Source organism: Microtus oregoni, unplaced genomic scaffold (assembly GCF_018167655.1).
Source record: "Microtus oregoni isolate MIOR12 unplaced genomic scaffold, Mior012 000028F_ref0000031, whole genome shotgun sequence".
Taxonomy (NCBI): Eukaryota; Metazoa; Chordata; class Mammalia; order Rodentia; family Cricetidae; genus Microtus; species Microtus oregoni.
The window spans coordinates 28,273,433-28,301,039 of NW_024543087.1; the positions used below are offsets into that span (position 1 = coordinate 28,273,433).

Sequence of the window (27,607 nt, forward strand, 5' to 3'; positions counted from 1 at the left end):
AGCTTCATCGCGTGTGTCTGCCAGGGAGCAGGGCATGGCGTCTCTCTCCGGCGTCTGCTGCTGAGAGGAGAGCTTTCGAGTCTCTGACCTCACTTCCTCTTCCTCCCAGCATTCTGTCCTGTTTTCTCCTCCCACCTATCCTCTAACCAATAAAATGGGCCAGGGCAGTGCCTTTATTAGCCAATGACCTTCCTCCATCATTTCCCCTTTTTCGGTTTAAACAAAAAAAAAAAGGCTTTAACTTTAACATAGCAAAATTACATATAACAAAACAGTTATCAAGTAAAAGTTACAATAATCTTTATCATAACTAAGGAAAACTATAACTATAACTAACTATTCTTAACTCCATCAAAGACTCCAGAAAGATACAATACTACCTAAGCAAACAAGAAAAAAGCAACCTTCAAAACTCTAGAAATGACAGAGACATCTTGCTGCCTGGACAGTCACCCAAAGTTCCTCTGTACCGTTGGGGCATCCATCTTCAGACTTCAGGCCCATGCTATCCAGCAGACATTTCCATAAAGCAGGAAAATTCAAAGTCAGTTCAGTCACTATCTGTTGTGTCCTGCAGAATGCCTCGCAGACTCTTTCATGAATCAGGAACCCCGAAAGATCATCTCACCTTAGGCAAGTTCAGTAGTCCTCTCTCTGCGGGTTCTCTGTGTCCAGTTTATGCAATAGTCCAGGCAAGAGCAGTTTCTTGCCCAAATGGCTATCAAACTCCATAAGGTGCCTCTTCGATGCCCATCTTCCTCTTGAAGTACATTGGTGCTGCCAGGAGCAGAGTGTCTCATTGTCATGAAAAGTCCTCAGTTATTAAAACATTAAATGTCCTATTCTGTAATCTTTGAAAGATATGAAGAATGTCTATCTAAAATATATCTCTATATATCTAGAAAATCTAACTAACATGACTACAAGCTTTACTATTATCGATGATTATCCATTAACAACCTATATTTCTTAATTATACAGTACATATTTAAATGAACTACACAATCACAATACCTTAATCAAAATCAGAAACACTTATACATATAACAAAATTGACCGTAAATCTCTATCAATAAAGCAAAATCTATACTAATGCAAATTATTCATATCTATATCATATCCCCCTTTAAATGTAAAAGAACATTTTATAAACATTTTTTGGGAATTTGGGCGCAGGTATTTCTCTCCAAACTGCTTCCTGCTGAATGGGGGCGTCGTTAATTTGGTCTTTCATGGTATAACCTGTGTGCTAGTTTCATCTCAGTTGGCAGTTGAGCGAAGCAATTTTTTGAAGGCGTTCACACCAACCCTTCAGGAGGGCGTGGTCCATCATACCAAATCGGAATAGAAGAAATGAACAGCGTCTCATCCTCTGTGAAAACAAAATAAGAAACTCCTTTCCAAAGTATCATGTCTTTAGATCCAAATTTCAAATTTAAGGCATTTTCAAAGTATCTATGTTGGATTAGTTCAGACAGACATGTTAAGTGTTTAAAAGTTTTTCATACCTCATGGAAAACGTTGGCTAAAAGATTTTAGTGTGTAATGTTACATGCTTGATGCACAGTGTGGAAGACTTAATACTTAATACAAATAAGGGTATTTGCTCACATTGGAATCTTATAGTTGTTGAGTGTATTTGTTCCTTTAGGTTTATGGTCATTACATTAGCTATAGATCTAGTCCTTAGTCTAAATATAGCTATCTTCTTGTTTTGTAAACGAAGGTTAAAGTTTTTATTACATTTACTTATTTGTATGTGTGTGTGTACTTGTGGCATGCATGTGGAGGTTAGGTAGGGGACAACTTGCAGGACTCTTCTTTCCTTTCACTGTGGGTCCTAGGGATGAAACAGGTTATCAGGCTTGGAGGCAAGTGCCTTTACCTACTTTGCCATCTTGCCTTCCAAATAAAGTTTTTTTGAAACACAATGGTGCTTGTTTCTTTACATGTATGTAAGGTTGCCTTGGAATAATAGCAGTAGAGGAAGTGTGTTTCAGAGACCATGTGGACTGCAGGACCTAAAATATTGTTTCCCTTACAGAAAAGGCTAGTCCTACTTAGTTCCTTGTAGAAGTGCTAAAGTAATAGTTCTTCCAAAGAAAGGCTATGGAGAACTTGAACGGTTTCTATTTTAATGGGGGGTAGTAAGAGTAGAATACTTTTGGAGACTTTAAATGACCATAATTTGAAATTTACATATTTTAAGTTTTTAAAAAGTCACACAATATGTTGTTAATTTTAGAAAAAATATTCTGCTCTATGTATAAGTTCTTTAATAAAAGTGTAGATGGGTGGTGGTGTCTTTAAAACCATTTTATCTGAGTGGATTGTAAGCTAGTTTTTGTGAGGTGAACATGGTAACTGGTATATAGTAGAGGAACACTCAGAGACTTCACCTAGTCTGTGAACAGTGGTTATTGGAACATTTGGAATGTTATGTTTAATAATTATAAGTGAAAAACTTATATTCAGACAGCGGGATAAATTAGAAGAAATCTTGCGAGGATTAACTCCAAGAAAAAATGATATTGGAGATGCCATGGTTTTCTGTCTTAATAATGCTGAAGCTGCTGAAGAAATAGTGGATTGCATTACTGAGTCCTTGTCCATCTTAAAGACACCTCTTCCCAAGAAGGTATTGGAATGGCTTCTCTTTCTGAACATTAGTTAATGGGGGGAATAGTTGACTTTTTTTTTCTTGGAATAAGCTTATTTTTACATGAAGAGCTTGACTGATGAATTATTTTCTATATATTCTTTTGGCTGATAAACTGGTTGAAATGTAAGTAAATCAATAGGGTTGTATTCCTGCGAAAATTGTGTTTGTAATGACGGATCTCATATAGTAATAATTAGTATTTACTATTAAATTATACCTAAATTTAGCCTCTGTCACTGTTTCAAGGAATGAGTGTACAATTTTTTTTTAATTTTTTTTTTTTAGGTATGCTGTTGGCTAATGTTTTCCTTTTGTCTCATTTTTGTATTACAGATTGCCAGGTTATATTTGGTTTCTGATGTTTTGTACAACTCTTCAGCCAAAGTTGCCAATGCTTCATATTATAGGAAATTGTAAGTATAAGATACGAGCTGAAACTCTTGAGATTATGGATTTGAGGATGAGGAGATCAAAAAGGAGGGTTGTTCTGTTAGTATTCTTCATTAATTTTAGGGGTCATTGAGATGGCTCAGCGGGTTAAAAATGCTTGCCATACAAACCTGATAACTAAGTTTGAACGAAAGAAATGACTCCACAGTTTTCCCCTGACCCTGATTTCAACTCTCACACAATAATAATAATGATGATGATAATAGCAATAATAGTAAATACAATTTAAAAGAAATTTAGTAGAATTTTTAAAGAAATAGACTTATGCTTATTGAAATAAACCAGTGTAAACTAAATTAGTTGTTTTGAAAACTTTTTTCAGTTTTTCTTTTTAATGACATTTATTTGTGTTTATGTATGTGTGAACATGAAACATGACCTATAAGCAGAGGTTAGAGAACAACGTGGAGTTGATTCTCCCCTTCCAGCACATACATGGGGCCAGGGGTTGATTCTCCCCTTCCAGCACATACATGGGACCAGGGGTTGAACTCAAGCTGTCCTCCTCGACAGCAGTGTTTTTATCTACTGAGCCATGTGGCTTACTCTTGTTTGATTTTTTTTTTTTTTATTAAATGAAATGGGGTCTCACTCTCACCCAGATTGCTTAGAGTTTACTCTGTAGCCTTAAACTTAAGTTTAAAACTTGACCTTAAACTTGTGGCAATCCTCTTGCCCTAACCTTCCAGGTGCTGAGATTATAATATGAACCACCATGCATTTTATTTGTGTTTATTAAATAGTTAGGCTCAGGGAAAGGAATTGACTCTAAAAGGAAATTCAAAATTGTGGCCCAGGCTGGGAATTGTAACTCAGGGTTGAGTGCTTGCCTGACAAGAAGAATCCCTGGGTTTGATCTCCAGCACCACTTAAAACCAGTAGTGCACACTGTGATCCTGGTAGTCCAGAGGCAGAGGCAGGAGGATCCGCAGCTCTCAAGGTCATCCTAACTAAGCTATATAGTCAGGAAGAAACTGGTGACTGATTTGCATTTTAGTCTCTTTAGCTCTTTGAAGTCTCTCAGACTCCCCTCTCTTTAACCCCATACCTTGTCCATAACACTATTTATTGATAAAAACATATTTTATAATCTATCCAGAAGCTGACTGACACCACTTTCCTGGCTGCTGGCCTGTGTTCCCATTGTCTCATCTGAATTACAGCAGTAGTCTCCTAACTGGTTTTTCTTCTATCCCCCCTGCTCTGTTCTCTGTCCAGGTGATCCTTTGAAACCACAAGTCATGACCTAGGGATGGGTGGAGTGCAGTTTGTAGAGTGCTTGCCTGGTGTGCCCCAAACTCTTGGGTTTGGTCCTTAGCACTGTATAAAATCAGATGAGGTGGTATGTGTCTAGCACTTGGAATGTTGAGGTGGGAGGATAAGTTCAGGGTTATCCTTGGCTACATAGCAAGTCCTAGGTTAGCCTATAGTGGGTATATATGCATATGTGTCTGTAAGTACTTGTGCAGGTGAGAGAAGGAGAATGGGATGAAGAAGAGAGCCCAGTTTTTAATTCTGCTAATACTTTTTTTCCTTCTATACATCACTTACCTTTTAAGTTTGCTATTATATGACACAAAAGAGGAGAGACAGATGGCTAAATTCATCCTAAATATAAAATTGCTTGCTAAGGGACACTGGTATTTTACATTTCTTAATTTGCTTTATCCCTAAGACCAGGAGAGGTTTTCATTGGCTAGCAGGCTGAAGAGAATGTGAGTTTTTAAACAAATTCTATTTTAAAGAATGTATTGTTTGAATTTCAGTTTTGAAACAAAGCTATGTCAGATATTTTCAGACCTCAATGCTACTTATCGTACAATTCAAGGCCATTTACAATCTGAAAATTTTAAGGTATGTATATTTTATTGTTTTTGCCCTGGTGTGTTATAGAGGAGGAGGGCATTAGAGGGCTATAAAAGAATGTAAGACAAATATAATATTTAAGACTTGGTCTTTTTGAAATTATACTTCAAAGTTCTTTAAAATATTGTATTGTCAGACAGTTTTTAGTTTTATTTTAATTATTTTAATATTCTTAGTTTAAATTTTTCTTTAATGATTTATTAGTTTTAATTATGTGTATGTGTCTCTGTGTGGATATGTGTACATGTGTGCAGGTGCATATCCAGGTCAGAGGTATAGGATCCCCTGGAGTCAGAGTTACAGGGAATTGTGAACCAACTGATGTAGGTGCTGGGAGCTGAACTCAGGTCCTCAAGTCTTATTTAAATATTTTTAATACTGATTTTTTTCCCTCCTCACAGAACATATTCAGAAGACCATGTGTTTTATAATGGTATATATAAATTGTCTGGATTAGGAACATGCATTTTGGTTATTCATGGTTGTGTAGAAAGTATCTTCAGGGCATTGTTAGCTTCAATATAGCAGATGGTTGTGATATGTGGCCTCACCTACTGTGGCATGGGGCCTGGAGGTGCCACTTGGCCCTGTGTCTGCTGAGGTACCATGCTAGAGCTGGGATGAGGATCTGGAACAGCATGGAAGGCAGCAGCCAACCACTTCTTCCAGAATCTCAGGGTAGCCTGAAGCATTGGCCTGTATTCCCTCCTCAAGAAAATAAGAAGACTGATTAGATTTATTGGCCACCTACCACAGATTGTCACCAGATCAGAAAGGCCCTTCTGTACCCTAGTGTAAAGTGTGTCATTTTGAAAGCAGAGTGCCATCTGAGACCCAGTTCCTCACAGCTGTGTCTGGGTGGAGAACTTGGTAGAAATAGAGTGGACACCACTGGTGTCCCAGTGTGCAGATGGGTGCAGGACCCTAACCACATGACAGCAGGACGCTGTGCCGTTGCGAGAGCACAGGTGGCTTGAGAATGTCCTTGATAACGATCTGGAAATTTGATCTTCAGAAGTTGTGTGGAAGATTTAAAATTTCTTGGAGTATGAGGAGTGCTGGACACTGTTCTTGTTTAAATCATGAGTACATGTTTAAGACAGACTGGGAATAATTTTAATGAGCTGCTTTGAAGAGAAAAAAAACCTATTCAGTTTTTTTTTTCTTTTTAAAATAAACTCTTAAAAGAAAAATCAATAGCCTTAACTTTAAGCTGTAGACCAATCTTAGGAGAAGGCCAGTCAAAACTCCTCCCACCCAAGGTAGTAATTGAATAAATGAATATACTGTTGTGGGAAGAAGACTTTGTTGAGAAATTTCTTTAGTATGGGAAGCTGTCCCATGACCCTGTTATATAGATATTGGTCTTAGTTAAGGTTTTATTGCTGTGAAGAAGTACCATGATTATAGCAACTCTTAGAAAGGAAATGATTTAATTCGTCCTGGCTTATAGTTTCAGAGGTTTAGTCCATTATCATCTGGAAGCATGGTGGCTTGCAGGCCGAAGAAAGAGCTGAAGAAGGAGCTGAGAGTTTTGTGTCTTGATGTGCAGGCAGCTGAAGGAGACTTTGTGTTACATTGGACATAACTTGAGCATAGAAGGCCTCAAAGCCTGCCCCCATAGTGACACACTTTCTCCAAAAGGCCATAATGCCACTTCCCTTGTGCCAAGCATTCAAACACATGAGTCTTATGGGAGCTTTACCTATTTAAATCACTACAATATTCAAACAGATCCATTAAATTTTTTTTGTCTCATATTTTGATTATAAGTTATACTTCTTAGAAAAGTATAGGAAATGTGTAAAGAAAAGTGTTAAACAAGACATCTTTGGGTCAGATGCATTCAGGGTCAAGCTTGATTGCTTTGGTTTCTAGTTATCAGAAGGCACTGTGAGATTGCTTTTTAGAATGTGGCTCACATTTCACTACAGACAATGTAAGATTTGGCCTTAATTAAAAGACAAGTGGTGCCTCCCCCACCCCCAAGTATTTTTAGGTCTTTATTCTTGGAAGATAGTGTTGCTTTAAAAAGCTTGGAAATGACATATATAATTATTTTTTTAATTTGAAGAAAAATGATCTAGCAACTTAAAGGAAAATTCATCAAATCACATTGGTTATCCTCATTTGAAACATACTACCTCAACTGTCATTGACTGTCTGTTTTCTGTTTATTTAGCAACGGGTAATGACTTGCTTCAGAGCATGGGAAGATTGGGCAATCTACCCAGAGCCATTTTTGATCAAACTTCAAAATATTTTCTTAGGACTTGTAAATATCATTGAAGAAAAGGAAACAGAGGTAGGTATTCTGTACTTAAAAATTGTTCTGGGGAGAGAGAGGTATATACATATATAACATTTCTTTGTGAAAAGTGCCTCTGTTTACCATTAAATAACCCAGGAGTCAATGTGAGATATGACAGGATATTCAGTTCATTTTTGTGTTCTTATATGATGGTGGCTGTTTTTTTTTTTTTTTTTAGCACAAAAAGATCTGTGATATATTAGTAGAATATAGATAATACACAGAAGCCCCTCAACTTACAAGGGGTTCTTCATAATCTAAATAAATTTCATTAAGTTAAAGATACATTGAATTCTTGTACCTATATGACTGAACCTAACCACTTAGCCTAGCCTACTTTGAATATCTCATAGAGCTTAAATTAGCTATAGCTAGGCTAAAATGATCTAACAGGAAACCCAGTTTAAAAGAAAGTATTTAGTATCTCATTTAACTTACTGAAGACCTGTATTTAAAAATGAAACACTGTAGATAGATATTGTTTGTCCACATGATCAGATGGTTGACTGGTACCCATAACTAAGTACCACTGCCCAACATCACACTGTATCACTACCCTAAGAAAAGATCAAAATTTGAAGTACAGTTACTACTGAATGTGTATTGTGTTTCACTGTTGCAAGCTTTTAAAAAGTGTAAGTCAAGCCATCAAGAGTTGGGGATTATCTCTGTATAAAAACTTCTAAAGTTAGCTTAAAAAGTAAACATACATCATGCAGCCTGATGGTACCAAATTGTGTTCATCATTCTCTTGCTTTTTCCCTCCTAAATGGTTTATAAATCTTTCATCTTCATTTCTGGTAGTAACACATGAATCTCTGTTGGTGAGTTGAGGTCATTCATGTTTAAGGTTATTATTGAGAAAGGTTTCCTAATTGTTATAATCCTAATTGTTCTTTGTTTTGTTCTGTTTTATTGTTCTTGAGTTTTTCCCGTTAGGAGCAGGGTTTGCTGGTTTATCAGGTTAGATATGAATTCTTTCCTATCTTTTGTTTATTCATCCTTTCCTGAAATTTTTTTCATTCCTGGTGCTTGTGATTGAGACTGTCTTCTTTTTGTATATAGTATTTAAATATCTTTTGCAGTGCTAGTTTGGTGCTTGTGAACTGCCTTAGTTTATGCTTGTCTTGAAATGTTCTTATTTCTCAGTGTTTAAAAGACAGATTTGCTGTTTTAAAAGGCATCTAGATATAGCATGGTTGGCAGTTATTTACTTTCAGAACTTGATTTATATCATTCACTGCTCTCCTACTTTGGGGTTGCTACTTTACTTTGTATTTTATTGTCTTGACCATTTTGGGGTTCCAAGTACCTTTTGTGTTTCAAAATTTCTGGATTTGTGAAATTTGCTGCTCCTAAATTTCACTGAATCCATTAATCCCTTGTATTTTTAGTGCTTATCTGAATGTGTTCTATATCCCAGGGATGATTAGGTTCAACTTCTTGGCCATATCCTAGAGTTCTTGGATGATTATGGTCTTGATCGTTGATTCATTTGTTTTCCTTATAGATATTTGAGTGCAATATTTCATCCACTTTGTCCTCCATACCTGATATTCTTTGTTTTGTTTGGTAGAGTATTGGTGATACTTCCTACTGTTTTGTTTTGCTTTAGATTTATATGCATATGGGTGTTTTGTCTGCATGTGTGCGTGTGTATCACATGCATGCCTAGTAGTGCCCATGGAGATCAGACAAAAGGATCAGATCCCCTGGAATTGAAATTGCTGATGGTTGTGAGCCACCTTGTGTGTGCTGAGAATTGAACCCAAATTTTCTTGGAAGAGCAAGTGTTCTTCACCATTGAGCCCTCTCCCCAGTCTGCCCCCCACAGCTAAAAAAACAAAAACAAAAAAAAAACCCAACCTCCTTTTTTTTTAAATTTATTTTTTTAAAAGCTTTTTAACTTTATAGTGTGAGTGGGCATGCAGTTGTCATAGCTCACGAAGAGAGGCCAGAAGCCGTCTCAACATTTGTCAGCCTCTCTTGCTCACCTTACTTTGTCCAGGGATTGAACTTGGATTGTGAAGCCTAGATGCAAGTGTCTCACTTGCCATACCGTCTTGCTGACTCACCACTGTAATTTTATTTGATTCATTGAGGTTTTCATTTCTAATTTTTTTAAATCCATATTGTTAACTTTCTTAACAATTTTTCTCTCTGCTGACTCTTCTGTAGGGCCTGGTTTGTATCATTCATTAGTTTTACAAGAAAACTTTGCAAAGTTTCTTCTGACTTTTAATTTATATCAGTATCAGAGTTTCCTAGTTGAGGACTTAGGCTCTTTGGCGGTCTTTGACTTTCATCTTTTTCCTGTTGCTGTGGTGTAGCCTGTGTACCTGTAGGTTTGACTATCCTTTTTGGGTTTTGCAGTAGGGAGTGTTACTGAGAAGCCACCTTTTGAGGGCTCAGTATGCAGTATCCTTTAGTGAGGTTAGTAAATTGCTTTTGACTACACTTATTTGATTCTGTTCTTTTCCAGGATGTTTTTCTCTTCCTTTGTAGATTTCCCTGACTCCTTCACCAATTGGTGAGGAGACAGCTACTTTTCTGCCATCTTCTTAAACTCTTGTTTTAGTTTCTTCAGGTACAGTGTTCTTCCTGCCACTGGTCTTCGTACATGTTCTTTCTGGACCTTGTGTGTTACCAGATCTCAATCTAAGTGTAACTTTAGGGTACTTTCTGACTTCTTTAAGTAAAATTTAATTATTATATAGTGTAAGATGGTGATGTACCCTTTTGATCTATTGCTCTGTTCTTTTCTTTTTCTTTTCTTTTTTTTGTTGTTGTTTGAGACAGGGTTTCTTTTTTTTTTTAAATATTTATTTATTTATTATGTATACAATATTCTGTCTGTTTGCCTGAAGGCCAGAAGAGGGTGCCAGACCTCTTTACAGATGATTGTGAGCCACCATGTGGTTGCTGGGAATTGAACTCAGGACCTTTGGAAGAGCAGGCAATGCTCTTAACCACTGAGCCATCTCTCCAGCCCGCTCTGTTCTTTTCTAAACAACAAAAACCTTTACTGAGTTCTTTGACAGAAGAACCAGACCTGATTTTGTTCATCTTTGCATCACATGCTACCTGGCACCAATAACAAGCACTTAGTACATATTAGATAAATAAACGTATAAATAATTGCTGCTTTGGCTAGACAATAAAGTGTGTGTTTACATTGTGTCTGGCTCCAGCCACATTGGTATTGGATTTTTTAATCTAATAGTGAGAGACTTAATTAAGCAAGTCAAAAAAATATTACAGTAGTGCATGTTTCTGTAGGATGTCCCAGATGATCTTGATGGTGCTCCCATTGAGGAAGAGCTTGATGGTGCGCCTCTGGAAGATGTGGACGGGATTCCCATTGATGCTACTCCCATTGACGATCTTGATGGAGTCCCTATAAAAAGTCTTGATGATGATCTGGATGGAGTGCCTTGTAAGTTCCAATTTCAAACATTTAAAGACTAACTAAGAGGTTTAATTTCATAGATGGTGTTCTGGAGAAATGTTTGTTTCTGACTGTGTCAAGTTACTTTTCTGACATTTGAAACTCAGATATCTAGCAATATGTTTCACTGTGGCAAGGAAAGGGCTTTCTTACAGCCATCTTTCTTTTGTAGGATGCCACTCTTCTATCATAATAGCAGCTTTCCTCTTTTGTTTCAATTGTCTTAAAGCTATGGGCAACATTTTGTGTTGATTATAGTCATGATGTCAGATGCTCAGTGTTGTCTCTTGTCTAAAATTACATTAAAGTGTTGATAAAGTATGGCATTTTTAGCTTAGAAAATGATTTAAGTATTATTTATTTTTCTTCCTCTCGGCTCCATATGCTTAAAGTGTTTTACCTGATTTTCTATGCAGTAATTCCTCTAAGCCCATTTTCTGCCTTGCTATTCATGCTTAAAATTACCCGCTGCTAACTTTGGTCTACAAATATTAAATGGACAGTTCCAAAAAATTCGTAAGTTTTAGGTATCAGAGTACATCTATGATTGTTTCTATTACTTTTTTACTGTGCCTTGTTTATAAGTATGTGTGGATAAGAAAACAGCATAATTTCGAGGTGTTCATAGGCTCAGGCATTTCCTAGAGGTCTTGGGTTGTGTCTGCTATGGTAAAAGAAAGCTTTGCACTGCTTAAAAATTGGGTTGAAGCAAAAAAAAAAAAGTGTGTTAATTATAATCCTTGATGCTGTCAGTGTTTTCTTACATGTGGACTTACTTTTATTAGCTTTTTGATAAGCCCATTAGTTTGTGTCATCCCCTAATATATAGCTAATCTTTTCTTCAATAGTGGATGCAACTGAAGACTCTAAGAAGAATGAACCCATATTTAAAGTTGCCCCCTCAAAATGGGAGGCTGTAGATGAATCTGAATTAGAAGCACAAGGTGAGTAAATCACAAATACTGAGCTTTATGCAGTTGTGTACTGGGTTAGTGGTGTATTCACTGGTAGTGAGTGTACTTGCCTAGCATGTGTAAGGCACTGGATTGAATCCCCAGCGCTTGCTGAGGGGGACGAAAGTTGAGTTCTTACAATAATTATTGGTACCTTTGTATTTGCTTGTGTATATTTTCTTTATATGTAAAACCTTTGTTTTCAGCCTTCAGAGTCAGTGCTATCATGTTTTAGGTCTGTCATAAGCATTCACTGGACTTTATTGAATTTCAATGAAATTCATTGAATTACTACTCCTTTAGTAATTGTGTTAGATTCTGCAATTTGGAAGCTTTGAGAGTACAATTAGAGAAATCATGATAACCTTTCAGGCTGAGGTGTTTCTATAGAAAGTGTAGATGGAAAGCAGCATCCATTTGGAAATCTGTTTTAGAAACTAGTTTTGACCTCCCATAGTGGTTCTTAAATCCCGTTTACATTTGCCTTTCTCTTTACACTTACTGGGACCCGTGTCTGTTAGTATTTGTTGATGTGATAAAATAAGTCATGCTATTCACCATAGAAATACAGACAGTGCTTTTAATCATTTCTGAGTTTACATAGATAGTGTAGGTATGAGAAAAGATGTATAGTACATGAAAAGATAAGATGAAGATAAAAGCTTCTATAATATAAACTTTCAGCTCTAAAGCTGGGCTTCTACTGTGCTGTAGCAGAATGCTAATTTACCTTTCCCTCTGCAGCTGTGACAACTTCCAAGTGGGAGCTATTTGACCAGCATGAAGAATCAGAAGAAGAAGAAAACCAAAAGTAAGAATCTTTAAGTTTCACACACACAGTTCCCTACACATATACACCCCCTTTTTCTTACTGACAGTTATAGTTGAAATAATAGTGAAGAGGATGACTTCACCTTCAAATCCTTGTGAGAGAATCACCTTTCGTCTTAATTTTTTTTTTTTCCAGTGAATAAAGAGCTTTGGTCTCTGGTCTTTGCACTAGGTTTCACATGGATGGGTTTTCTAACCGAGGCTATACATTTCTGCCTTGTAGCTATTATTTCATCTGTTGTATTTGTTTCAAATCTTTGTCATCAAATATTGTTTTGGATCCACAAAAAAGTGATTTTTAGAATGTTAAGTGGGAAGATTATACTCCTTTTCTTCCGGATAGTGCATTGCTAAGAACTATTTTGTTATTTTAAATGAAAACATGTCAGAAGAGGTAAGAATAAGTGGGCTTTATGAGTATAAAGAGATGATGATTTTTGATCGTTTTCTCTTTTGCAATCATCAGAAGTATTTTTGCTTTTAACATTGTGGTAGTAAGAATGTAAAGTTTGTATGATAAGTTTTATGAAGCTTCATTGCTTTGAATAATCGAGTTTTGCAATAGGAAAAATTGCTATCAAGATTATTCTGGGAAGAACTTTTTGTTCTGTAAAAACTATAATCTTTTATTCTCAGATGGAAGAAGAAAATCGGGGAAGCCCTTTTGTTGTCCCAGCACAGAATGTGCATTTGTGTGTACTTGGTAGAGGGACTGATGGCTTGCAAGGAAGTGTGCTCAGTCAGTAGTTTGTAGACTGTTTGATGGCATGGGGAAACTGGCAGTTCTGTTGGTGTGACTGAGTAAGTTGGTAATGATCAGAAAGTAGAAGTGTGGCAAACCAGTGGTGATAGGTCTCAGGAACTGAAGAATACCAGAGTGAATGATTCAGGTTAGTTTGCTTTGAAACTGTTTTGTTGACTTTTATATCCATGACTCTGTCATTAGCAACATCTCAAATATTAGCTAACTATATACTGTACTGATCAAATAATTCTTCAATTTACAGTGAAGGGTAGAAAGTTCATCAGAGAATGCCAGATACATTGTTAGGTTCATTTTCTGAAAGCATTAGGGGCATAAAATTGATTTTTGTGTTACTGTATGAGTTTATTTTAGTATTGATGTTGAAGTAATCATTGCTAGAAACATGGGTCAGTAGAAGTAGGATTCATGTTTTTAATTTTTCTTAGAACTCCCATGTTAATATAAGCATCGGCTTATGCAGATGAGGAACGCTGATTTGCACAAAGCTTCCTGGTCCTTCAACATTTCTTACAGCTCACTACTACTCTCTAGTGGCTGGATCAGAAATGCCTTTTTGCTGAGGGCTGCTTCATATAATAATAAACTATTGCATTTTTAGTAGAGGTGGAGTTTAAAATTAGTACTTTGTAGCAGATGGAAAGAAATGCTAAAAATAGTAGCATTTTTAATGAATTTGGTATAGATTTAGAATTTTGAAATTCCACATTTCATAAAAGTTTAGCAGGTAACATTTGTTACTTGTTACTTTTGAAGAGGACCTGGATTTGATTCCTAGTACTTGCATTGAGGTTCACAACCATTCTTAACTCAGTTCCAGGGGTTTTAAAACCCTCTCCCGATGGCCATGGGCAGCAGGCATGGGTACACAAAATATTCATACATGCAAATAAATGAATATAAAATAAACATAAATTATTTATTTATAAACATAAATAAAACAAGAGCTGAATAAAGAGCTAGCTTTCAGGATGAGCTATAACCTTAGGTGAAGGTTTTTAATGCTCAAACTTTATGTGGTGCTTTAGTTTAATGTGCTAATCAGGTGGGGTCCTTATGTGTTGGATTGAGGCCCTTACGTGTTTTTATGGTGAGTGTGACAAAATCATGTATTTTCTAGAGTATACTCTACAGAAGGAGGGCTGAACATTGGGTTTTTTATGCACAAGCCTTCATGAGTTTACTGAACTGAGGCGTATGCAACACCCATTTGTTCTTCATTTTATTTCCATGGATGACTGTTGCAGAATGAAAAGCACACTGATAACATTACCACAGAATTTATTAAAAGCATGATTATATTATATTGAAACTCAACTTTCTGTGTAGAAGGATACATTTTTCAGAACTGTCTAAAATATGTGCAGAAAATGTTTTAGTTGTTCTGCAGTATCATTTAAGGTCCAGGACAATGAGAAACAAATACCCAAACTATAAAATACAGTATTTTGTTTCCCTGCTGTGACATGCAGTGTATTCTGTTTCCAAAGTCAAGAAGAAGAAAGTGAAGATGAAGAAGACACTCAGAGTTCCAAATCAGAAGAACATCATTTGTATTCTAACCCTGTCAGAGAAGAAATGACTGAGTCTAAGTTCTCTAAATACTCAGAAATGAGTGAAGAAAAACGAGCTAAGCTTCGTGAAATTGAGGTTTGTATTGCATTCAAATGAAAACTACTTTAGTGGTTTTTAACGTTCCACACGAAGTCAGCTTCCTCTTGGTACAGCATTCTTTATGCTTGGAAACCGAGTTAACATTGCTTCTTGGTTCAAGTATCCTTTTTTCTCAACTAGCCTTGTTTCCTGTCCCACTTCCCTCTATGATTTTATTTGGATGTGTGTATGTGTGTATTTTGTTCTCTGTTCGAATGCATGGCATACAGGAGAGCCTCTGGGAAATGGATTCCAAGGGATAGGAAACACCATTTGATTTTTTTTTTTTAATAATTTTTTTTATTAAGAAAAGAAGAAAAAAAACATAAACAAAAAACAAGTTTCCACCTCCTCCCAGCCTCCCATTTCCCTCCCCCTCCTCCCACCCTTCTCCCCCTCCTCCCACCCTTCTAACCCTCCCCCCACTCCTCTCCCCCTCTCTCTCCAGTCCACAGAGCAGTCCAGGTTCCCTGCCCTGTGGTAAGTCCTAGGTCCTCCCCCCTCCGTCCATATCTAGGAAGGTGAACATCCAAACTGGCTAGGCTTCCACAAAGCCAGCACATTAAGTAGGATCAAAACCCCGTGCCATTGTCCTTGGCGTCTCATCAGCCCTCATTGTTCGCCATGTTCAGAGAGTCCGGTTTTATCCCATGCTTTTTCGGTCACAGTCCAGCTGGCCTTGGTGAGCTCCCAGTAGATCAGCTCCACTGTCTCAGTGGGTGGGTGCACGCCTCGTGGTCCCGACTTCTTTACTCATGTTCTCCCTCCTTCTGCTCCTCATTGGGACCTTGGGAGCTCAGTCCAGTGCTCCAGTGTGGGTCTCTGTCTCTGTCTCCATCCATCACCAGATGAAGGTTCTATGATGATATGCAAGATATTCGTCAGTATTGCTCTCGGATAGGGTCATTTCAAGTTCCCAATCCTCAGCTACCCAAGGAACTAACTGGGAACCTCATGTTGGGCACTTGGGAGCCCCTCTGGGGTCAAATCTCTTGCTCACCCTAAAGTGGTTCCCTTAACTAAGAATTGTGGTTCCGTGCTCCCCTATCCACCTTTCCTTTATCCCAATTCTCCTGATTCCCCAAGTCCCCCCTCCTTCCCTTCTACCTTTTCTCTCCACATCTCCCCTTACCCCCATCCCACCCCACCCCCAAGATCCTAATTTTCTCCCCGGCAATTGGGTCTACTTCCCTTAGCCAAGAGGATAACTATATGTTTTTCCTTGGGTTCACCTTCTTACTTAGCTTCTTTAGGTTCACCTATTATGCATACCATATATAACTAGGTAAAAATATTTTCTGACACATTGAATTTAGGTTTACATTTTATTAATTATAGTGGTTTCTTTGAAAGGTTTTATGATAGGGTATAGTGTATACATTGCCTGAGTCTTAACATTAAGAAGAAGAAAACCCAAACTATCTCAGGCAAACTGTGCCCTCCTCTCTTACTCCTTTTTTACAATGCTGTTTGTTTTGTATCTCAGGCTACTTGGACTTGTTGGAGAGAAGCATTTGGGGAAGTTTAAAATAAATGGTTTCTATTAGCATATTATTAACTCTATATAATGAGTTTTATGACATTCTCATGCATTGATTTAATGTATTTTGATCATATTCAACTCCCATTATCCTTTGTCCCCTCCACCCCCCCCACTTCCATTGAGCATCTTCTTGTTTCCAATCAATCTTACACTTTCATGACTGGTGTGTGTGTGTGTGTGTGTGTGTGTGTGTGTGTGTGTGTGTCTGTCTGTCTGTCTGTGCTTGGGATGTGTGCGTCTCCCAATGAATTTTCATTAGGTTTGCTTTGGGATCTTGAGTGGTAAGAGCTTATTTACAGGGAAGTCTCTCCTTCACATGAGAACCTTTAACTGTTATAGATCCTCAGGGAGGGACAGGACCTCATGAGGAGAAAAGCATTATTGAGTGCTCAGGGTGGTAAACTTTCCCAGCAAAATGGCCAGTTAGTCTAGAACTTGAAAAGAATATGTGAGTCCTCAATCCATAGTCCCCACTTAATAGTAATGTGGAATGCCTGTTAAGTAATGTATCATCTTAGTTCTTATGGTACATGCTGTATTTGGATGATCTCCTTCCTACTTTTCTACATAATCACTGGAGGCGTATTCTTTTCCACTACCTCTTTCCCTAGTGTCACCAAACCAAAGAAAACATTTTGTTTTAACCCTGTGTAGAATCAGCATGATTCTAGTTAGTATGTAGAGATAAGCTTTTAGTTAGTAATTTAATTAATTTCTCCATAGGATACTCTTTTGTTCTCTTAACAATTTTAGAGGAATGGGGTGTTGTGTAGAGGTGAACACACTCACTATTGGACCTTTTTCTTCCTGTGAAACTTTTGTAACGTATAACTCCCTCTGTCTTCTTGAGCAGCTCTTCCTAATTTGGCACAGCTACTAAGAGTAAAAATGGTGGTGCATGTTTGTAACCTCAGACTCTTGGGAGCCTGGGTCAGGAAGGGGATAAGTAGAGACATACCTGGGCTACCTAGAGAGCTCAAGAACAGCCTGAGCAGACTGTTTCAAACTATAAAGAAAGCAACACTGAGTATCTGGTGGTGGTGGGGGGGATGTGGTTCTCTGATAGGGTGGTTGTTTTAGCATGTAAAAGACTGGTCGTTCAATCCTCAGGACTGGGGAGTAGGGTGTAGAAATAAAGACTGCATTCAATAAAAATACATTTTCTTGATAATTGGAGTTACAATGTCAGTATAGGGCTCGGGGGAGAAGGGATGACTCAGTGAGAATAGGTGTTTGCCACCAAGCTGATGACCTGGGTTTGATGGTTATGACATACATGGTGGAGGGACAGATCCTAATCAGACCTCCACATGAATTTCCATGGCATGTCTGCACTCACTCAAATATTAAAAAATGCCAATATGGACTGCCTAATTCTTCTTTTAGAATGTTCTGTTTCTTTATTAATATAAAGAGAAGAAAACCATATAATGTATCTTTGTTAGCTGGGTTTTATGAGCATTATCATTTTCAAATTCTGTATATATGTGGTGTATATTGTGTGTGTGCACTGTATATGATCTTTTATAGTCTGCTCCCTATCCCTTTGTTAAAATTTCACTCATTATCTCCCCAGCTCTCATAATTCTCACCTTTCTCAGAATTTGGGAAATAAGCCAAATCCTAGGTTTAAAAGGCAGGTAGGTCTTCATCTTGATAGTACCTAGATTCTTCTTTGTTGTTACTCTGGGACATTTAAGTCATGGAGCGGTTTCACAGCAGGTAGCAGACTAATCAAAACTCAAGTCTCACAAACTTTGTTTCCATGCTTTCTTACCTTGCTTCCCTGTCCCTTTGAGTATTAGTTTTGGGTCTTAAAATCCAGTGCTTTTATTAGAGAACTGTTTAAGTAAAGAATACAGTTCTAAATTATTTTCTCTACATATAGTTTTACTCTATACTGTATTTTATACTACAGTTTTTCTTCTTCCCTCAAATGTGGTGTCTTTATAAAAATGCCTAACAGCTAAACCTTAACCAGTGATTAATTAAAAAAAAAAACAACCAAAACAATGGACGTGTGGCTTTACAATACTCATATTCTCTACAAAAACACGTGAAAACCTATAACCATGTATTGTGCTGACAAGATAGGCTAGTACTATTTTTCCTGTGCTGCTTGCTTTCCCAGGTTCTGCCAACAGAGGTTGGGGAGTAGAATGCTGGGAGCCAAAGACCAAGAAAAGTCTTTGGTGATGGGGAACCTTTTCTGCTTGTCCCTAACAAAAGACTGTTGAAGTGAGAATGTGAGCCTGATTGTTGTCTCAAGGCAGCATCTGCATTGACTATTTCCCTTTGTGTTGAGAAGTGTGGTCACTTTTTTTTTTATGGATATCTTAACTTGTGTTTGGGCCTAGTTAGGTCCTAGTGTCAGGAACTCTTAAGGTGGGATTTTATAATGATTTCAAAAAATAATTTTAGTCATATGTGGTGGCTGATGCCTATGATCCGTGCGCTCAAGAGGCAGAGATCAGAGATTACAAGTTTGATTCTAGCTTGGCTGCATAGTGAGACTCTGTCTCAAAATAAAATAGGCTGGAAGACAGTGCGGTCTCTACAGAGCTCACCATGCAAATTTGAAGACCTGAGTTAGATTCCAAGAACACATGTAAATATCCGGGCTTGGTATTGTGCATGCTATGTTGCATCACCAGAGAGGATAAGGCAGAAGTTGCAGAATTTTCTGGCCACCCAGCTTGTTCTAACTGTTGAGCTCCGGGTTTCAGTAAAAGACTCTAAGAAAAACAAAAAACAAAACAACAACAACAAAAAAAAGAAACCAAGGGTGCTGGCTACTCTAAGGAATAAGAACTGAGTTATTCAAAACCAAAAATTCAGTTTATTGTTTAACTTAGTTTTTAAGCCAGTTACCAACATTACATTCTATGCAACAGAATTTGGTTAGAGGAGGAGTCATACAGTAGTGAATTCAGGCATTTGCATCATCCTGCTTTTTCTCTCAATTTAGTGTCTGACGTCTTTTAAAATGTATAATTCATTAAGAGATGAAAAGTGTAAAGACTAATTTTAAGATTTGTTTGAAGGAAAAGATGGAGAGAATCTTAGTCTCTGGTTTATAAAACACTGCTATGGAAGTGAACTAGGTAGAAAAAGGACAAAAATCAAAGAATTTAGAAGATACAGTCATGAATTCAGATATTGTGACAATACTTCTTTAACTTGTGGGACAGGGAGAGGATTAGAACCTTTTTCCAATGCACAGGCTTCATTTCCTAAATGCCTTACTAAGTATATAGTCTGTTCAAATGCATATCTACACATAGAGTAGAGTGAGATATTAGCCTGCTAGGACGCTCTCTTTATTTCTTCAGTAGACAGGGTTGAACAGGTGTGGGATGTCCGTGTGCTGCTCACTCATCACTTTCCTGCCCTTAGTTGAAAGGGAGACTACTGTTACCTTTTAAATTTTCATGGACATTTAAGCTCCAGGAAGCTTTCACAGTTTTTATTTTAGTAATTTTGTAGTGTGTGTGTGTGCAACTTCTGCCTTATCCTCTCTGGTGATGCAACATCGCATGCACAATACCATGCCTGGATATTTACATGTGTTCTTGGAATCTAACTCTCAGGTCTTCAAATTTGCATGGTGAGCTCTGTAGTGTGTGGGTGTATGTTTGTCTGTCTAGGGGATATGGTGGGAGGAGAGAGCAGGTGCATTGTGTGGAAGTCAGGACAATTTCAGGAGTCTGTTCTCTTATTCCTTGTTGAGGCAGGTCTTACTATTTCTGCCATTCTGTGTGCTCCAGGATAAGTGACCTGCAGACTTCCCAGTGACTCTGTCATGTCTGTGTCATGTAGGAGTACTAGCATTACAGATCCAGGTAAACATGGCTGCTGGGGGTTGAACTCAGGTGGTCAGGCTCGCATGACACTTGATCTTCTCAGCAAGCCATCGTTCCAACCCTAGTGTCTTACTTTAAGTTTTATCATGAGTTTATTCTCTTCAAAAAGTTTTAAAATTACATTTATTATTTTATGTGTCACATCAGTCAAATGGAAGTCAAAACAACTGGCTCTCTCTTTCCAGCATGTGGGTCCCTAGGATGGAGCAGGTCATCAGATGTGGCAGCAGGCACCTTTACCCACTGAGCCATCTCGCTGGCCCATGTTTATCTTTTTTTTTTTTTTTGTTTTTCGAGACAGGGTTTCTCTGTGGTTTTAGAGCCTGTCCTGGAACTAGCTCTTGTAGACCAGGCTGGTCTCGAACTCACAGAGATCCGCCTGCCTCTGCCTCCCAAGTGCTGGGATTAAAGGCGTGCGCCACCTTATCTTTTTTAGTAGTCTTTACAGAATTGTAAAAGTTTTACTCAGGCAAGGTGATGCATACCTATAATCACAGCACCCCTATAATCAGCACTGGGAAGGTCAGGGTCACCAGTTTGAGACCAGCCTGGAATAGATTGTAAGACATTGTCTCTGGGAGTAAGGGTTGGTCAAAATATTTAAATCTCCAGAATAAAATGTGAAATTAGTCTCACTTTTTCTTATATTTTCTTTTTCTGTTACTGATTTTACATGTTTGGGTTTTTCTGAGGGGAATTGTGATGGTGGGTGTAGGCTTTCAGATTGCTACCCATTGCAAGTATATGTGAATCTGATTTTTTGCCTAGAATTAGCCAGAAATGTTAGAATGAATATGTAAGTGGTCTACTAGCATGCTACAGGAAATATTCATCATATAAGCTTAGGGTATTGTCTGAAATTTTTGTCTTGCCCAGTTCCTGCAATCGTTAAGTCCCAAAGAAATCACACAGAAGTCTACATGAACTATAAATTGATTAGCCCATTAGCTCAGGCTTCTTATTAACTCTTAAAATTTATATTAGCCCATTATTCTTGTCTATGCTAGCCACATGGCTCAGTACCTTTTTCAGCGAGGCAGTCACATCTTGCTTCTTCTTTGGCGGGCTCACAACTGCAGAGGAATGGGCTTTCCTCTTCCCAGAATTCTCCTGTTCTCCTTGACCCACCTCTACTTCCTGTCTGGTTGTCCCATCTATACTTCCTGCCTGACTAGTGGCGAATCAGCGTTTATTTAAAATGTAATTGACAGAATACAGACCATGGATATTCTAAGGGATACATTTTAAGAAATGAAGCAAGAAATTCTGATCTTTTTTAAATCAGTATTTACTCTTCTTAAAAGGTACAGTGTGAATATGGTTTAAGTCTATGTTTTGATGGTCCGTGGTTACACTGCTGTAAATAGAGTGGAGCCTTCATACCATGCAGCAGTGTATGTTGTTCTAAGGAGCTGTAACTAGAACACCAACATTGTTTTTCTTGTTGCTTTTAACCTGTTTTCTGTTTATGTCCTGCTGACTCTTAAATCTTGCTCCAAGTGTGCTTGCCTGTACTCACTTTTTCCTTCTGATTTGGAGAACTAGATATCAAATTCACTGGTACTGTTAGGTTAACAAGTATGTTCTTAAGGATGTAAAACAGTCTATGGTTTAATCTTCTCCAAGTTGAGAATATTGTGTTTGTGTTTGATGGCTTGAATTTTGTGTAGAGGGTTTGTTTAACAGACCTTCTGTTGTGGTTATCTTTTGATCATGTCCTAACCAGTCACTGCTTTGCTGTAGGAGAAAGCAGTGCTTGAGAAAGTGTTATAGAAAATCTTATAAAAAATGTCTTATTTTACAGCTCAAAGTTATGAAGTTTCAAGATGAATTGGAATCTGGAAAGAGACCTAAAAAACCAGGCCAGAGTTTCCAGGAACAAGTCGAGCACTACAGAGATAAATTGTTGCAACGAGTAAGGAATATGTTTATTCAGTAATAGCGTTTCCACAGTTACCTACCTATCTGTAGACTAGTAGGGTCATAGCATACTAAAGGGAAGTACATTGCAAACAGTAGTCTTTAATGTATAAATATTGAATGATGGTTAGAAATATTTTATTCTGGGCACTACCCATGGACTAGCTAATCTTGCTAAGAATATGCTTTCTTAACTGGAAAATGCTATGGGAAGACATTGCATTGATGCTAGTAAGAACCAGGAGTCCTAGGAAGTAACACTAATGAAGGTGAAGATGAGGGCTGGAAAGTCCTGCTTTTGGGAAGGTGTAGTAAGGGGTAGAATACTTATGGCATCAGGGAGTGCTGGGCTTTTTAGGTTCAATGAGTTAGGGATGTGCAGAGCACTAGAACTAGGACCCCATGTGGTGACTATGGAATGCCCAGGACTTCCATTGTAATTGCTATTTTGTCCTGTACTTTGGCCATCATTACAGTGATAGTAACAGTATCAAACAAGAAAAAGGCATCCCTAGGAGCTTATAGGTACAGAAATGGTGGGAGGGAACTGCCTAGTTAAGTGACTGGACAGCTGTGCTGACTGTGGAATCCTATGCCATCGCTTCTGTGTGCCACTGGAGTTTTCTCTGATGGGTCATAGATAGGATTGCTATTATTGTTGCTCTGTAGTTTTAAATCAGAATGTTTAAAATAGACTAATTGTAGTATAGTTTCTATAAAATGTATAGTCAATCAAGAAATAATTTTATCTTCATTCAGGTAAGTGTATACTGAGTATCATTAAGAGAAGTTGATCTCCTTTGTATCTCCTTGGATTTATATTCTGTGATGTACTTGGGGAAAAGATAAATGAGATTATTTTTAAAATGGTATTAGTTGTCTATATATACCCTTTTGAGTCCCTTTGGTGATGGTAACTGGTTATTAGTCTGCATTGAAGATGACATGTTGAAATGCTCCCTGAATCTCAGTGACTACAAACTAAAAGATATGTCAATTGCTAGTTTAGTCTTCTGTATCCCATGAGTATTACTTGGAGACAAGATTGTGGTTTTAGAAGGCATATGCTGAAGGTCAGTTAACTATGATCTCTGTCAGTTTGTATATAAAGTTCACTAGAACACAGCTATGCATCTTGACCTAGGTATTCTCTGTGTGGTTCTGTTGTTGCAATAGTGCAGTTGCGCCATTGTTAAAAGGATTGTTTATAACCCACAAGACAAAGTAGTTTTGGTCTGACTCTGTAAAAGAATTTGCCAGTGTTTAGTTATAAGAATTTCTTTTTAAAAATAGGAAGCAGCAGTTAGATAACACTTTTGATGTATGCCAATTATAAATAAATTCTATTTCTGCTCTTAAAGAACTAAGTTGGTTCAGTATCTTTAGCCACTACTTTGACTATTCTGCTATTAATAGAAATTAGAATTTTATTGAGAAATGGCAGTTAGGACAATTAGGAATGAAGTTATTTTTCTGGTTTATATAATCATATAATCAGTTTATAAGTAAGGATTACATTTCCTTTTATCATTACTTATAATAAAGTCTTTGGCAAGAATGTTTTATTAAGTGAACCTGCTGTATACAGGCAGAATTGCTTTTATAACTAGGTTCTTGAAATCTGTGATGGGAAGGTCAGTTATGTTGCTTGCTAGCTCTTCCTGATTCATTTCTTCTTTCCTTACCCTCCCCATCTCCCTCCCTCCCTCCTCTCTCTCTCTCTCTCCTCCTTCTCTCTCTCCCTCCCTCCCCTTCTACTTCTCTCTCTCTCCCTCTCTACCTTCTTCCCTTATTTTGATGTGGTAGGGATGTGAAGGGATAGGAACTCTTAGACTGAGTTCCTGACTTTCTGGTGTGACCATGGTCATTGTGCTTAAACTTTCTGAGTCGGGTTTTCCATATCTAGATTGAGAGTGATAGTGTGGTAAAGGATCACAGAATGACTTAGTGTTTGGAAAATTGTCATTATGTTGTCTGGGCTGTGATGAGCACTCAGGAAATATTTTGCTGCTGAACAAGGACGACAATGTTGATGATGATGACGATGATGTGATATATGAGAAATGGCTAGATAATTTTCTGAAAATGAAAATGATAATCATACCTTAATTACTATTTAGAGAAACTGGGATTAGACACATAGGATAGCCTAGACTGACATTTTTTAAAAACAATTATTTTCTTTTAAAACACAAAACAGGAAAAGGAGAAAGAGTTAGAAAGAGAACGAGAAAGAGACAAAAAAGATAAAGAAAAATTGGAATCCCGATCCAAAGACAAGAAGGAGAAAGATGAATGTACTCCAACAAGAAAAGAAAGGTATGGCGTGTCGTAGTTACTCTGCCTTGTTTCAGAGTTGGAGTGCTGTTAGGTTTTAAAGTATTTCTGTCATTAGTAGCAACAAATTGGAAGTGCCTTTTCACAGTAAACATACTTGGTTGGCTTCTGCCTGTAGGAGGCAGAACTAACTGAGAGAGTGGCAGTTAGTTGCCTTTTGGCTTAACTAATTAGGACATCATTTCTTTACTTGGTTCATGTGGTATCCTCAGCCTTAATTCCTTGTAGGAATTCAGTTACACTATTGGGTATCAACCCCACGGCTTACATAAGAACTTGTGATATTTGCCTCTCGACTCCACTGTAAGCATCTTTTTTCGTCATGAAATAAGATTATATAGAAGCCACAGTGGCTTGCTTGTCATGTTAAGTTCTTTTTGTTTAGTGTGTATGTTATTCTTTGGGGTACATATATGCCATCATTATCTTGTGGAGGTCAGAAGAGAGCTGTGGGAGTTGGTTCTCTCCTGCCATGTAGGTTCCAGAGGGTCAAGCTCAGGTTAAGAGTTCTTACTTGCTGAACCATTTCCCTGGACCATGTTCTACTTCTGTAGTTCTTAAATGTCTAGTGAGCGAAGCAGCTGCTTCAGTAAATAGGATCAAAGTTTTCCACACTGTAAAAACCAATAGTTGCAAATGAGAAACCTGTCATAATCACTCTGTCCATACTTGTAAAAAGCAAAATTGTACAGATTGGTTAACAAAGAAATACAACCTTTTTTGTCTTATTATTTTGATGTATTTTCGGTTTCATAGAAGTTATAAGAATAGGTCAAATAATCCCCATGTATCTTTCACCCAATTGCTCCACCTATTAAAACACTTCTACTTCTCTTCTTAGTTCTTCCCTTCTACTTCACCTGCAGCCAGTTAAGTGGTCATCTAAGTTCAGTAAAAGTACCACATTAAGAAGTTAGCACTGAAAAAAAATTTTTCATTGTTATCCAGTCCAAAATGTCAGACTTTCTTCATCTTCCTAGTAATCTCTTTTTTACAGCAAAAAAAAGAGAATCGAATTCATTTGTTTTTTTTTTTTTGGTGCAAACTGTCTTTTGCCCATAAACTTACTTGTTTATGAAATAAAGGACATTGACTGTTGTTGGAAAATAGTATTAGTACGAATAGTGAGAGTTAAGTTATTGTAAGCTGGGAAGCATTTGTAGCTAATTCAATAAAAATCGAAAATGAATACTTACGTATTTTTCGTCACTTATAGAGTTTATGTGCTTTGTTTTGTAGGAAAAGACGGCATAGTACTTCTCCCAGCCCATCTCGGAGTAGCAGTGGTAGGCGAGTGAAGTCCCCATCTCCAAAATCAGAACGGTCAGAACGCTCAGAAAGATCTCATAAAGAAAGCTCACGGTCCAGGTCATCTCACAAAGATTCTCCTAGAGATGCTAGCAAGAAAGCCAAAAGGTAAGTGCAACTCACCCTTAGCTACAGGTCAGTCACCAGTGTTCTACAGCTTTGGAGAGGATGTGATTGCCCCCACCCCTTTTGTTAAGATTTCAAAAAAACAGAAAAATTATTAATTATTTTGGATTATCTCTTTTGCTCCTTTTCCAGTTTTGTCATGGTTCAGGTATAGAAGAATTCTAGCAGTTAAAGGCTGTCCACTGTTGGGGATGGGGTGTTACTTTTTCATTCTGATCTTTGTTTCTGGGTAATAAATAGCCTTAGATTTTGTAAGAACTGAAGAGAAGGAATACCTCTTCCCCACAGAAGCAAGTATGTGGGTAAGGAAATAGAATACTATGTAGATCATTTCTTCAATACACACTTTCATACTTTTATTTAAGCCTTTTAATTCCACAAAAGTAGTTCATAAATATATTGATATTACAGAGGGAAATTTTCTTGAGCTGCACCTGAATATATATGCTAATATTTCATTATTGTAACCATTTTCTGTGCAGTCTTTATGTAATAGATTACTTTCTCCTCTTCAAGACTACACATACTCATATGTATGTGTGTGTATATATTTTTTTTTTATTTGGGAAATCTTCATGAACAAACTTAGCAAAATTACTGGGGTGAGATGTGGTGGCAGGTGTGATTAAGCCCACTCACTATCTGGGAGACCCTGTCTCAAAAACAATAAATTATGTTGTTTCAAATGACCTTGAGTAAGAAAATTTTTCCCCCCACAAAATCATAGAATGCACAGCTTCTGTGCTTTTAAAGTGTGTGAATGTCTTAGTTCCCACCTTGAATTTTATCTTGTGGATTACAGGTTCAAATTTTGGGGGTATTAGTTTCTTGGGGAGCTTATTAAAGATACACACTCTCAGTAGAGCAGTAGTAAAGTTCAGAAATCTGACTTTTTATATCATGTGTGATTTGTCGACTGATCACACATGAATGGTAAGTGTAAAATAAATCTGTGTGTGTGTATACAGTAAGAATAAATTTGAGTTTGCTCTTTTATTAGTGGCTTATATGCCCACTTGAAGCTTATCTTAAGCCATATAAGAATGTAAGCAGTTTTGGAAGGCAAGTGCTCAGATATTGTTCTTATTTATTTGTTTCTGCAGGTCGCCATCTGGCTCAAGGACGCCTAAAAGGTCTAGGCGGTCTCGGTCTAGGTCGCCTAAGAAATCAGGAAAGAAATCCAGATCCCAGTCCCGGTCTCCACACAGGTCTCATAAAAAGTCAAAGAAAAACAAACACTGACATATTTTTAAGATGCTGTCACTTATTGGAAATGCAAGTTTGTTTTGTGCCTGAATGGTCTGTTTGTTTTTTGTTTGTTTTTTTTTTTAATAAAAAAAAACCACACACACAAAAACAAAATTCTAATGAAAGAGCATTCCTGGGTTTGTTTGTTTGTTTGTTTGTGAATGCATGTGTAAACTCATGAGTAACTGCATCTGTAGACCTGTCGTTGTTTTATATTGTATAAATTACTTTTGTTGTGGCTGTTTCTCAAGATGAAATTTTTATTGTGCTAATGAATTTCATCAGAAATGTGTATAATGGATCTGCTGGCAGTAGTATTTTGTTT

The 27,607-nt window shown here is 37.4% G+C and overlaps 1 protein-coding gene across 4 annotated transcripts in view; it reads left to right on the forward strand.

Moving 5' to 3' along the window:
* Nucleotides 1-27,402, forward strand: part of LOC121464234 (U2 snRNP associated SURP domain containing) — a 56,704-nt gene extending 29,302 nt beyond the window's left edge. For all 4 annotated transcript variants that reach the window (XM_041677000.1, XM_041677001.1, XM_041677002.1 and 1 more), the window contains 12 exons: nt 2,476-2,638; nt 2,996-3,075; nt 4,879-4,966; nt 7,161-7,283; nt 10,569-10,725; nt 11,586-11,681; nt 12,435-12,501; nt 14,775-14,934; nt 22,148-22,258; nt 24,464-24,582; nt 25,840-26,016; nt 27,138-27,402. In XM_041677000.1, coding sequence (XP_041532934.1) covers nt 2,476-2,638; nt 2,996-3,075; nt 4,879-4,966; nt 7,161-7,283; nt 10,569-10,725; nt 11,586-11,681; nt 12,435-12,501; nt 14,775-14,934; nt 22,148-22,258; nt 24,464-24,582; nt 25,840-26,016; nt 27,138-27,276 — 1,480 coding nt within the window. In that variant the 3' untranslated portion in view covers nt 27,277-27,402. The remainder of the gene's footprint in view (nt 1-2,475; nt 2,639-2,995; nt 3,076-4,878; nt 4,967-7,160; nt 7,284-10,568; nt 10,726-11,585; nt 11,682-12,434; nt 12,502-14,774; nt 14,935-22,147; nt 22,259-24,463; nt 24,583-25,839; nt 26,017-27,137) is intronic.
* The last annotated feature ends 205 nt before the right edge of the window (nt 27,403-27,607 follow it).